General features: G+C 41.0%; 1 protein-coding gene across 2 annotated transcripts in view; it reads right to left on the minus strand.

Annotated features, from left to right (window-relative positions):
- The window catches only part of LOC140282181 (protein Dok-7-like), a 35,787-nt gene that overhangs the window by 1,428 nt on the left and 20,276 nt on the right, over window positions 1–14,083 (minus strand). For both annotated transcript variants that reach the window (XM_072376757.1, XM_072376756.1), the window contains 2 exons: window positions 13,204–13,273; window positions 3,784–3,960 (listed from right to left, as the gene is read on the minus strand). In XM_072376757.1, the coding sequence (XP_072232858.1) occupies window positions 3,784–3,960; window positions 13,204–13,273 (247 nt within the window). The remainder of the gene's footprint in view (window positions 1–3,783; window positions 3,961–13,203; window positions 13,274–14,083) is intronic.

Here is a 14,083-nt window from a genome sequence, read left to right on the forward strand (position 1 = left end):
AGTCAAGAATTAGACAAGAATATCAATAACCAGCATTCCAGTTGAGGGTGAACTTCCCATTTCCTTCAGCAGGTTTCACATAGTCCGATCACAGACATTGATTTTGAGTTTTCTGTCCCGACGCTTTGACCTCGTCCTTGGTCAACCTGTATTTTTCTCTTTTACAACCATCCCCTTTTGTTTTTACCTGCTCCAAATTTTAAACCCAGCTTACCGGGAACAACCAACATCTTGAATTGGTTGAATTACCCTCTCGAAGGAGTTTTATAATCCCTTACATTGTTTCAGACAGACAGTTCTCTTGTTGGGGCCTCGTTTCCTGTCAATCAACTTGGCGCAACAGCTCCTTAAGCTCTGAAATCAGTCTCTTCTACCCACTGCAGACTCATTTGCATATTCAGACATGCGCAGGTATTTGTTGGAAAAAATGCACCTTGCATGGTGATTCCATAACGTTTTTTCTTCTACCTGATCTGAGGAATTACTGCAAAAATGACCACTTTATTAAGATTTTTGGGGAATGTTTCTCAAAGCTAGAAGACTGACCCACTTATCTGTGCTTTGTTTTTTTTCCCAAAAAGAAAAAGGCTGAATAAACATCCTCAAAGTGTGGTCATTACATCTTTTTTCCAGGTTTCTATATGTTGTGCAGACATAAGCACAAAAGCATTCCTTATTATGGAAAGGTAAGGAGCTTCCAGCATGTTTTTTTTGTATTTTGACTAAATAACTAATTGCTTGTTATAAGAAATGAGAGGTTCTTCTTATTTTCTGATGTGAGAACTTGTTAAAAAACTGATCTTTGACATGTGATAAAAACATCAAAACAAACATAAGAGTTCAGCACAAAGTGGATCTTTGCCCTCACTGGTAGTTTGATTGCTTAAAGTAAGCGACAGCGTTGCAATGAAAAAACAGAAAAATATGCAAATTATTCAGAAGGGGCCTTTAAAACTCCTGTCATGTGCCATCTTCCATATGCACATTACTCGTATTACCATAATTTTGTGCATGTCCTTGTATGACAATCGCATGTCAGGGTTTTAAATGCAAAATATGTGAAAGTCGAGGAAATCAAACCCAGCTCACAGCCCATCAATAGTCCCAGGAGGAGGATCCCATTAGGGCCGGTGAATTCGCAGCTGCGATCTGAGTGCCCTGCGTGCCCCTTCAGTGGCGGGACAGGACGCCCCTCCTCCCAGGTGACAGATTAATGAGGCCGCATGCCGGGATAAAAACTGTAAAGCTGACATTAGACATTAACCTCGGTCGTGTCAGAGCTCAAACGGCTCTTGTATTTTTGAGAGCAATGACGCCAACGGCCAACCTGCCAGCCAATTACGGCTCGCTGCCACGTCTCCAATGACAAGGACTCAGCTGTCTTTCACTGAGACGAGAAGTAATCATCTCAATCGTCTGGCAGCGATTCCTGTAACTGACGAGATGAAACAGATTCACTATTGAATCTTGTATCTTCAATGGCTTTCATCCTTGCGTGATATTAACGTGGCAGCATATTGTGGGTATGCAGACTCTGCAGGGTTTGAAAAGAAAATGTGTCATTTGGAAGTCTTTTTCCAGCATGCGTCGTGATTTAGAGCATAAGCAGAAAAGAAAGCCTTGTAAACTCTGAACAAAGACAAGAACATGAGGGCGCTGCTGAGGTCAGTTTGCTTTAATTTTAAAACCTTGGAAAGAAATTCAAACTCCTGCATCAAAGGTCAAACTCATATTTGATTTATTAAAAGACCCATTAAGCAAACTGAGAGTTACTTTTGGGAATACGAATGAAAAAATAAAAAGCAGTTTATCATTATTTTTTTATCAAAATTAAAGTATATTTGAAGAATAATCAGAATCTCAAGCTTTTAGACTCTTTTAGACTCTTAGCCTAATAAACATGGGAACTGCATCATGTTGCAGAGGAAGGATGGGTGAGAGTACTGCTGGGAACGGGACACCGGGTAGCTCAACAGGTTGAGCAGGTGTCCATCAGTCTGTTGGGCACATTAGAGGCAAACATGCATTAACAGGCGAAACCTTTGCCACAAAACTGAGCACATTCAGTGACATGAGTGTAATAACTTCATTACACTGCTATATCTTCACAAAGCAAATAAGTATTTGCTACTGTTCTCTGGCAGGAAAGCGCTGGGGAGCACTGCCTGCTAGTCTTTGATTAAATAAGCCCTCTGACACAGCAGGTTTTTGTTTCTATCACTACTATATCTTGACGAAACGTCTGCACTTTAATTGCATTCATGATAAACCAGCATGACCCTTTTTGCTTTGTGTTATCTATTTGTCAAGCTAGTATCTGTTTATCCACCATCAGCACCAGAGCAAGGATGCTCAACCTATAATGTTAAGGGACGAGCTTGTCATATCTCAATCTGACAGCCGTAGAGAAAGAAGGTTGCAGGTGCGTGGCACGATCCATCAAAGACGGCAATATGCTGACATCGTATGCAAAAGCTAATATTAGAGCGGGCCAGGATCCAGGCCTATCTTAGGAAAGAGTTGGCAGTGCAATCTCCTGTTTGGAGGAGCGATTAGCCACGCTGCTTTTTGTTTCCTTTGTTGTGATCATTTCTGTCGTATGTGTCAAAGCCTGCAGGGATTGACATATACGACGTGACCATTGTCACGGTTACCGGATTGATGGTTTGTGACCATGTGATAGTTAACCTGAAAAACGACCGTGAGAACACACATGCAGCTTTCTGAAAAGGTAAAAGATTTCACCAAGAAGTATTCAGATCGACCACAAGAAAGCTTCCTTATGTAGTCACTTACGCTCTCCTTATTGGGACCAACAGAAAAACATGTGGAAACAAGCCCTTATGGTTTAAAATATCATTTATCAAATCTAAGAGAATTTCCTTCTCAGTGAGATCATATCCCTTTGTCTGTTTGCTGGTTATTTTGCCCTTTTTAAGATAGCACTAGTCTCTATATTGTTGCTTTGTAGTAGTCTTGGCAGTTACAACATGGTACAGCGGTACTTTCTGACAGAATTCAGTTTAAGACCAAATCTTGTTACTTCTTCTCGTCCATGTTTGAACTTTTCTCTCAGTCCAACATAGGACTATTGTTTCGAAGCAAAACCAAAAAAACAACACCTCCATTCTTTCCCCTGGTTCATCTTTCATCCGTGACAGACTGTACATTAATTTATTCAAAATGTCAGCATGGTAAGGTTTGTCAACCACTTCTAAATTCAGTGATCGCGGCTGGTTTAGGTGAAATTTTATCAAAAACAAAAATATCACTTTAAATGCTGACCTGTGGGTGATGCTGTGTGCAAAAACAGCAATTCATCCTGAGGACCACTTAAAGCGGGACCGTCATCCTTTACTGGAATGATGATTCAAAACGTTATGAGCCAGGTCCAAAATTTGTTTAAATAAGTCATTTTAACATTCGTTATTCCTACAAAGATGCTGCTAGAAATGGCAACTAAATAAATGAATATCACTGATTCAGAGAATCTGACACTTGGTACCAAAAATAGTCCAAATGTTTGTTTAATTCCCAACCTAACATCTCTCAGATGAAGAAGTAAAGCTTATAAAAGTGGGCAAAAAACAAGGGTTTAGTCTATTTGTTCCTCTTTTTGTGTCACATATGTTGGCTGCAAAAATCTGCTAATGAGATGTTAGTTTATTTAGAATTCTGCTGTTTTAAATAAAATGAAACTCTGGGTGGTTTACATGCAGACAACAGGCTGTGTGGTTAGAGACTGTCTGGGGACGAGGCATCTTATGTGCAGCGCATCCTTACTCTGAGCTGGCAGATGTGCGACAGCCCCTCTGCCGTGTCCTGGCTCCTGCAGCTCCAGCTCCATGTAGTTGAGCTGCTTCTTTGACGTGGGACTGACGGGAATATTCACATATGTTGCACTTTCGCTGCGGTGCCTTTCAGGAAGTGAACCCTCTGGAAGGAAAACAAACATTGTCCCTGAAAATGTAAGAGGAAATTGAGATCAGCTCATTCATTTCTGTGGTGCTTTCATTAAAAGATAGAAACACTTGTTTTTAATCAAAATCCCCTCAAAGAGACTGAACCCAGGGAGTCATTTATCCAGCTGACATGAATTGCTTGTGAAGCTGCATCTTCACGCCGCCAGTGTCACCAAACTTACTTTAAATTAAAAACACAAAAAAAGAGCCAGGCAATTGTGTTTGGGTTCAATGCAACAACGCGGCTCTGTTCATTTTAAACACGTTGTCACGTTGATATAACCTTAATCAAAAGCTAGATCCCCCTCCAGGCTGAGCAGCTCTTGAGGCTTCAGCACTCGTCTGCTGCTTAATCTCATTTGGATTGCGTTGAAATACAGACGTCTAATACACGGTGACATCGCTGTTCTCTGCAGTAAAGCACAGAAGCTGCCACAGCATCAGCAGCTATACCAGAACAGTGTTGCCCACTGCACGGCCCCTTTGCCCCAGGGGCTAATTATGTGTAATTAGCAAACCTGATAAAACTACCATCATTTTAATTTCGCCATCATGCCATTTTGTCTGCTCTTTAATGCTGCTGTGTGCCTTTCTAAACTTTCATAGACAGTGTTTATGGGCATTTATCTTAAGAAAAGTAAAGATTATCCACAGGTCGGTGACAATATGTTTAACTTTCAACCTGAGGAAGAAAAGCTTCAATGAATGCTTCAAGAATTCATGAAGTCAGCAGAACAAAAAGGTTTTAAATAAAACTAAAATCCCCTCAATCTATTCTAACTGAACAACTTTTGCTGTCAAACACAACAATTATCATGTTGCCTAAAATCGACTTAATTTGTTGTTCTTGATGGATGTTTTCAGTGACGAGATGCCCGGCATAACTTTATCTGTCATGAAGCCCAAAGCCAAGCAGGATGAAGCAGTGCAGAGTCCAGTTTTCTGCTGGCTTCTGAAACGATGAAGCCCTGCTGATGGGACATTTTTTAAGAACAGCTGAATAAAATATGTGCATATTTTAGCAAGATGATAAATATCATGCAATGCCTTTGTAAGCCAGTATCTGCGACATATTAAAGATGGCAACAACGTCCAAAAGGACAAAAAGAGCACTCGAGTATATCTTGAAATTTGCATGAAACGTGTGCTCGTGTTCTCTTCTGTTAACAGGGCCTAATGAAAGGCACGACATCCTCCACTACACCTGAACAAAAATGTAGACGCTTATTGTGAAGAATGCAAATGGAACTGGAAGACAAGAACATGCTTTTGGTTCAGACCCCACAAAGGTGGTGTTTCACACAAGTCTCCCAACCGTGTCGAATGGCTGGAATCAGATTGTCCTATTGAAGATCAAAACCTTTGTAAGCAAGTATGAAATGTTATCAGAAAATTAATTGTACCAGTGACACGGTGTATTGAGTTTAAATACAAACATGTCTGTTTCTATATAAAAGGCAAACAATCTCCACAACAGATGTGTTGAGGTCACAGCTTTTTCCTATAAAACAACATCAATGAGCATAAAGGCTGAGCTGCTTTCGAAAGCCTCAAATTATGAATGGATTCATTTATGTGATGTGAATCCTTGTGACCACGTAGATGCCAAAGACTTTTTCCATTTATTCTTTATCTGAAGGCCACAGAACCTGAGGAAACCCATCAGTTGGTTAGACTACAAACATTCTTAAAGACCTGGAGGACTCTGAATTTTCTGCTCCTAAATTCAGACAAAACTTAAGTTTGTTGCCTGTGGACCTGAGCGCAGGGGTGCAAATACCTACTTTCTGAGGGGTATGAGGACACATGACTGGCGCCCCCCCATTCATAACAATTCAACAATAAGGTTACAGTAATCAGATTACAGTAATGAGGTTAGAGAAATCAAATTACTGTAATAAGGTTACAGTAATCGGATTACAGTAATATTACTTAGATTACAGTAATAAGATTACTTAGATTACTGTAATCAGATTACTGTCATAAGGTTACAATGACTTTCGATTATGTAGTCGTGTAGCGCGAGTGTTTTGTGTGGCGAGGGGGTGTGAAGGGGGAGGGGGCGCCTAAGTGACGTGTTACTTAGGCGCACCCTAGGTAACGCGATCATTTTACACATGCAGAAAAGCTGTTAAATAAAGAAAATGCCTACTCGAAATTATTTTTCCGCGATCGCTCTGGCACCCCTTCTCGTGCAGAGCCCTTATGCGCCGCATATAGTGCATACCCACTTTTGGCGCCACTGCCTGAGCGCTTCAGGGAGAAACTGTCTGTCTCGATATACTCACTCCAGATGGCATTTCGTTGGCTTCTAGTACAACAGTGAGGAACCTTTTTGACCAGAATCTGTCCTTTGACTCGCATATAAAACCTGTTTCTAGGACTGCCTTCTTTCACATTCATAATATTGCCAAAAATCAGGAACCTCCTGTCTCAGAGTGATGCAGAAAAACTGCTCCATGCATTTGTTACTTAAAGATCGGACTACTGTATATCTTTATTATTGTGATGTCCAAAAAAACTCTTCCAGCTGATCCAAAATGTTGCAGCCAGAGTTCTGACGAGATCTAACAGCAGAGTTCATATTTCTCCAGTTTTAGCTTCTCTTCATTGGCTCCCTGTTAAATCCAGAACAGAATTTTAAATTCTTCTTCTCACATATAAAGCTCTTAATGACCGAGCTCCATCATACTTTAAAGATCTCAGAGTTGGATATTTTCCTAACAGAGCGCTTCTAACTCAGACTGCAGGTTTACTCGTGGTTCCCAGAATTTCTAAAAGCAGAATGGGAGGCAGAGCCTTCAGTTATCAGGCCCCTCTCTGTGGAACCAGTTTGGCTTCAGCAAGCAGAGGAACCCTCTCTACCTTTAAGATCAGGCTTAAAACTTTCCTTTTTCATAAAGCTTATAGTTAGGGGTGGCTCAGGTGATCCTGAAACTTATGGTGCTTGTTGTTCCCTCTTTCCTGTCCTCTCAAACCCCGGCTGGTCGAGGCAGATGGCCGCCCTTCCTGGTTCTGGTTCTGATGGCGGTTTCTCTCTGTTAAACATAGTTTTTTCTTTCTACAGTCACCACGTGCACGCTTAGGAGGGGGGATTGGATCGAAGAGAAGTTTCAGTGCAATCTGTTGGTTTCCTTTACTTTGTCTCCATGAATAGGACTGATTTGGAATTGAATTAAATGGATTATGATTGGCTGGAATTAGATGGAGTCTTTGAAGTGCCTTGAGAGATTTGTTGCAATTTGGCTGTAAAGTTGAAAGATGTAAAATAATTTTTTTTCTCAATGACTTTAACTAATGAATTATATTCAGTTTCCAGCTGTGAAGTTTGTAGATGCAACTTCTGCTGAGTGACCAAAGAGAAACTTCCAGAGTGAAAGAATGAAGTGTTCTGAATATAATACATATATATCTATAGGTAAATATCTTAAACTAATTAACTACAATGAATTCATCTTGAAAAAATAATAATAAAAAAAATCTGCCAGATTAAATTATTAATTTGGTTGTAAACATCATCCCAAATTACCAGAATAATAGTCATTAATTGGCAAATTCTGTCCAGCAACACTCAGAATTTAATCAAAAATTGGTTGATTAAATCCCAAACATGACATGAGTGCCCATGTTAACATACCCAGCGAGTGGATAAAAGCAGACACTGCTGATGGGTGCCTGTGGGCATTTTTCACCCAAGTTGAACTGCTGCGAACGCACTGATGTTTGCAGATTAGAGTGTTCATCTAGATCAGAGATCAAAGACTTTATCTACCCAACAGGCGAGAGTTCAGCTGAGGGAAGCAAACATTTCTGAGGCGATTTCCAGAAGAAAGCGATGATTGTTGTAGAGCACTAACTAAAGCGAACTCATTTTATGTGATTTACGTATAATACTGTACAACTGTTAACTCTAAATCAATTTTTAAAAGGCCTCTTTTGTTGTGGAGGTGGGAGACCATTTTCCATCATTATGTTATATAGTCTGTGGGCCAATAGAAAGTCTGCAATCAAAAAGACCACAAGAAAAAAAAAAAAAACTACTCCTGAAACACCTCGTTTGTCATCCAATCTCTTTCCACTGTAACTTAATTACATCACTGTAAAATGCATAGAAATAAATGCTTCCATCAAGGCAAGTTCAACACTGTCCAAATGCAAACCTCACTTTTCAAGTCCGTGCACTCTGAGCCAATTGGATTAGAGTACGAGGAGACAGCTTGCATATAATGTATTTACATACATAATATAGGCTAATATGGGCGTTGTGTTCTTAATATATGTACAATTAGACTTAGATTTCCAATGTTTGGAATGTAACATTTGACTTCATATAGTCAAAGCTGTCTCCTCGTGCCCAAATCGGAATGACTCAGAGTGCAGAAACCTGAAGCGTGTGGTCACATGATCCACCCCGAGAAGTGAGGTCTGCAGCTGGGACGCCTGGCGGCTCATTTGGTGTGCTTCTAATGAGCAGAGAATGAGCAACAGACATGCATTCCTCCATTTTTGATCAATTGAAGCAGACTGGAGCTTTCTGAACGAGGCTCTTAAAGAGACGGGAGCAGAAACTGAGTGTTTCAGACAGGAGGTCCTGCAGTAATGCACAGAAAGAGAAAAGCTTCAAAGCATCAAAACTTATTCTAATAAATGATTTCTACGTATTGCTACAGCCATGTTGTAAAGTCTGGGCGGAGAAAAAGAAAATAATAGCAGGTGAAACCCTCTCTTTCTCAAACTCTTCCTAAACGGCAGAAAGCAGTAGCCATTACCCACAGCTCAGAAACATCCAACCCCAGGGGATGCTCTCACAGTCAGGGAAAGGCCATTAGACGCCAGCAGAGTCTCGGCTGGCACAGCCTTTGGCAACGTCTAACCTAATTGATCAGACACCAACCAGCTCTTGCAGAAGTGTGGTGTTTTATAATGGCTTACCATTACAGCAGTGGGTTTGCCCACAGCACTATGACTGGGGAACTTTTTCATAATACAACGGGGGGGTGGGGGTGATAGACGCATTACCTGGGGGAGCTCAGTGACCCAAGTCAACTGCTTTCGAGGGAAAAGGCAGATATAATGACTGATGTGTCTTCAGGGTGAACAGGCTTTCCACCTTTCACATGTCATTGTGTCGCTGTTCACTAGAAGCCGTTTCATGGAGAGACTAACATGTCTTACTAAGGTCTAAAGAGTGACATCTTATGAAGCAGCCACTGGGTAAAACTTAGAGCTATGTGAGCGATCCTTTGGGTAGAAATTCATTCATCTTATTTTTGTAAACTGAAACGTCTCTCTTTCTCTCTCTGGTCCCCCTCGTTTTGCTTTCTGGACCCTCAGAGGAGGCTGCAGCTCTGGAATAAGGTAATAAAGTCTTCACATTTTCTGATGGTATTTGTTTGTTCCATTTTTGGCCTCATTTCAAGAGTGTTTCAATGGTCCGAAAAGCATTTTTACTATTTCTGACTTCTCAGTGTGGCGTGAGTCTATTTTTTTGGTCCATTTCACCTGAAGAAATGAAGCAGCCTTAGAATTATGCACACTTCTAACGTAGAAATATGAATCAGTAAGGCCCCGCCCCAAGTTTTCATCGATAGAGAGAAAACGATCGAGTCTAAAAATGTGAGTAGAAATAATGATAAAGTCAAACGACTCACTTCTATAAGCAGCTTCCGACTAAACAGTGAGTGCAGTACGCTGTTCCTACTGATAACACAGTTTGATAATGGGACAAACTTTTCATTCTGTGTACTGATGCCCGAGAGACTCTGATAAATGATTCAATTATGGAGTGTCCCAGATCAGAATCAAATCACACGATGGATGTGATTAAATCTTTATCCATCCCCAACAGTGCTCCTAGATTAAACTGTGAGAAGAATCTATCAATGGACAATTCAATCTCGTCTAAATTTTTGATTGAGACTTTGATTGTTTTAAAAATAATGAAGCAATGCTGTTAAAGCCTGTCATCTGATTTGGTTTTCACTACATTATATTATCAGACTATCTAATCTTCACTTTTTGGCTTCTTTTTTTGGGGACTTGAATGACCCTAAAAGTGGAGGTAATGAACTTCAAAATTCAATCTTCAATGTTGTATTTTATGAAATGAGGTTAAATCAAAGTATTATTATATATGTATTATCAACACACTATGAAGATCTCATCCTTTATGTTTCTCAGTTATCGTCAATATCAGTATATCAGGACACCCCTAAAAGCAAAAAGTCTTGCACAGGCTGCAAGCTATACTTCAACTATTATGCAGTATTTCAATATGAAACGTATGAAAGCCTCCAACTCTTTATTTCAGTTTCCTGCCTCCCCGCACAAACCTGAGCCGCTTGAGTTGACCACCTCCTGAACATCCTCGCCCATCAACTGCCCGCTGAGGCAGGACCAAAAGGAAACATGACAAGGGAGCCAAGTGGTGTGTGTGCAGATGCACGAACATGACTGATGGGTTTGGTGCCACCCTGTGACAGCTGCTGGGACTTTGTAGAGCAGGTGTGCATTAGTCTGAGGGCATGTGGGTGTGGGATGCTTAAGTGGCCAAACGTCCCCTGACAACTGTCCTCTCACCTCACATCGGGGCACTCCGTTTGGTTACACATCTGTGTTTTCTCCACACAAGTGGCTGTTATGCAACTCAAGTTTATGGCATTATATAAAAATGCAGATGAAGAGGCAAACCGTCTCGTTGCAGCAGGCCCTCCATTAAATGAAAAGAGAAGGATGGAAACTCAAACTACGTTTACGGCAACACAAATTTAAAATGTGACTCGTATCCGTTTCTGCTTTAGATGTTTTCAAAAATCCACTAAAATTATTCCATTTGAGTGGAAGTTTCTTGACGTGCCAAGAAAAGAAGCACAAAGGAAGTGAAAGCACAGTAAAGCGCAGGGGGTGGATGGCATGCCCTGAGATGCTGAGAGCTCTGGACGTTGTAGGGCTGTCTCTTCAGGGCAACGCCTGTGTAGTTGGATTGTGTTCCAACTACAGGGGGATCACACAACTCAGCCTCCCCTGTAAGGTTTACTCCATGGTGTTGGAGAGAAGGCTCTGACAGATTGTTGAACCTCGGATTCAGGAGGAGCCGTGTGGTTTTCACCAGAGTTACCCCCTTAGATGGGGTCTACATGTGTTCTGTGGACTTGGAGAAGGCTTACAACCATGTTTCCCGAGGGATTCTGTAGGGTTTCTGTGGGAGTATGGGGTACCGAAGTTTATTTGCGAGCAATTCTGTCCCTGGGTCACTAAAGCCAGAGCTGTGTTCACATTCTTGGCACAAAGTCAAGCTGTTCACAGTGCGAGTTGGACCCCGACAGGGCTTCCCTTTGTCACCGATGCCGGTTGTGACTTCCATAGACAGGATCTTGAGACATAGTGGTGGAGAGGAGGGCGTCTGGTTTGAGAATCTCAGAGTTGCATGTCTGCTCTTTGTGGATGATGTGGTTCTGCTGGTTTCTTAAAGCGAACCCTTCGGCGCTCACGGCAGCGGTTCGCGGCTGAGTGTGAAGCGGTCAGTTTAGGTGGTTCAGGCATCTAGTTAAGATGCCTCCTGGTCGCCTCTCTTTGATGGTTTTTGGGGCACGTCCTACTGGGATAAGGCCCCGGGGCAGACCCAGAACACGCTGGAGGGATGATATTTCCCTTCTGGCCTGGGAACGCCTTGGGATCCCCCCAGGAGGGGCTGGGGGGATGGATGTCTGAGTTTCTCTCCTGAACCTGTTGCCTTCACAACCCGACCTCGGATAAGCGGAAGACAATGGAAGGATGGATATTAAATTATAACTAACTCATCATAGAAAACTCTTGCTTAGCAACTTATTTGATTGTATGATCTGCATCAGATGCACTGCTTTGCCATTTGAACTTTAATTAGTAGCAACATACTTCATTCTTACCAGTCACACAGTGTAAAGGTTTTGTCATTTCCAGTTATTTTACTGATGATAGTGGAAAAGCCAGAGGAAGTTTTTTTTTTTTTTTTTACTAAAGTAGACATACAGTCATAAGCTCCAAGTGATTATATTTTAAAGTACAACTGCTTCAGATATTTTGCGTCTAGGGGAACAGATTGGTCGTACGCTGACTTTGATGAACTGCGAGATTACCGCCTTGTGGTTTTGAATTTGTTGTATGAACAACCAATAGGCTGTGTTCCAGAATCAGTTCAGGCCACACAAATTACTAGGAATTTATCTCCAAGTCAAATCGATGCTTAGCTCCGAGATTCAGCTGGCCTCTCACATGACGTGACGGAGGGCAGATCATTTTCTGTTATCGTGAACAAAAGGACGCAGTTGCATCAGCTGTTTGCACACCAATCACCAAAGCCAAAATAAAGCCTGGAATAAGTTTAGAATGCAGAGCAGGAATGAAATGAAGAGAGAGGAGCAATTTAAACCGATTTTTCCCTGGACTATCATAGAAAATACGAGACCACTGGCAGAATAAATGGATGCGATCAGAGTCCTCAGAAGGATGCAGGAGGAATATCTGGAAAGTAATATTCATTTCACAGAGACATGAATTTTAAGATTTTAACCAAGTCTTTCTTACTGCATCACTTCAACTTTCAAAAAGTCAAACTGATATTTATTGACTTTTTTAAACCGTGTATTTATCCTGCAGCAACATAAAGTATTATTGAAATTAACTGAATGTTGCAACACTGAGTTTACCAGGCCCATGACTTTAACTGAAGCTTTTTGGGGGTATTGTGCAATTCCAATGTCTTCTAAGCACTTAGGTCTATGTAGAGCATCTTAATACTTAATTTATCTGCGGTTTACTTCACACGTGTCATGCTGTAACAGGTTTGTTTTCTCATTTCGTTTGCTGCTGTTATAACTTGGCTGACAGCTGGACTGTGACTACCTGTGCTTTACTAAACGTGTTCCGTTCGCACTTCATGATAACAATTTCCGTACATGTCGCCACCCGCTTTTCAGACTGAATTACTTTATAGATTCGCTCGTGCTCGAGTGCAACAGATGATGGTTCAAAGCAATCTTGATTCAGCTGCATGATTCATCGCTCTTATTCACTTCCAGGAAGTCAGTTGTGGTTATTTTGAGAGGCACCGCTGAAAACATTCAGCATAGTTAAAAGCACTTTAAAATATTGAATAGAATAATATGTATGCAGACTGGACGATCTGCACATATGCAGCTGGATAGATTGGAAAAAAAGAAACTCAATCTCGTTAAGTTGCCTGCATGATATCAGTCTCACTCACCTTCAGCCTCTTGGAGAAACCTCTGCTGACCGTAGCTGCCCATTAGCTCGTACTTGTTTTTCTCTTCTGCCTGAAACACACAGACGTAAAGCACCGCTGAATATATATAATTTGCAATGAGTGGCCATACACAGCACATAAGTTTGTTGCATAAGTGCGATGATCATTTTCTACTCAACTGCTAAGTGGACACGTCAAAGAGTATTTATAGGCGGAGGGTGATACTCAGAATTAACGGGAGGTCAGCGCTGCATCAAACATGCAGAAACGCAGTCTGCAACATTTTCGGGGGTTAAGCAGGTCTTTCAGACTTCCAAAACTGTGGTGTGGAAATTGCTTGTGGAGTACGGCCCTATCGATTTCAGTTTCAACGAGAAGCCATTTCCTTCACTTTGCTCACATCAGAAAAAGAGGCCAGAACATATAACAGAATATCTGTAACTGGACTTATTTTATTGTTTCATTTTCCAGCTCTTGCATAGTTGAGCTGTCAGGAAATAAAATTAATGTATCTAAATGCCCTTTATATTTGCATGCCTGTTGACAATAGACAAATTATCACTTTCTTAAGCAATGCAGAACTTTTCCAAACGCCAACAAAAATTTGAAAATCTAACGTTTCTATGTAGGTCAATTAAGAAAAAAAAAACAAAAAAAAACAGGCCCTAACAGGATTTAATTGTTCTAAAAAAATAGCATCTTAGAGATTTACTAAGAAGGAGTTTAAATACTAATAATAATCATTTCATCATCTATGGACCATGATATCCATACAAAATTCAGAGAATCTACAGAAATACTCAGTGGACCAGTTTTAAAACAAGTATTGACTGGTTTCTGAATTGTTTTAACATCAGACACGACCAAATGAATAAATGGG

The sequence above is a fragment of the Leuresthes tenuis genome, unplaced genomic scaffold, assembly GCF_036924035.1.
Source record: "Leuresthes tenuis unplaced genomic scaffold, fLeuTen1.0.hap1 SCAF_22, whole genome shotgun sequence".
NCBI classification, from domain to species: domain Eukaryota; kingdom Metazoa; phylum Chordata; class Actinopteri; order Atheriniformes; family Atherinopsidae; genus Leuresthes; species Leuresthes tenuis.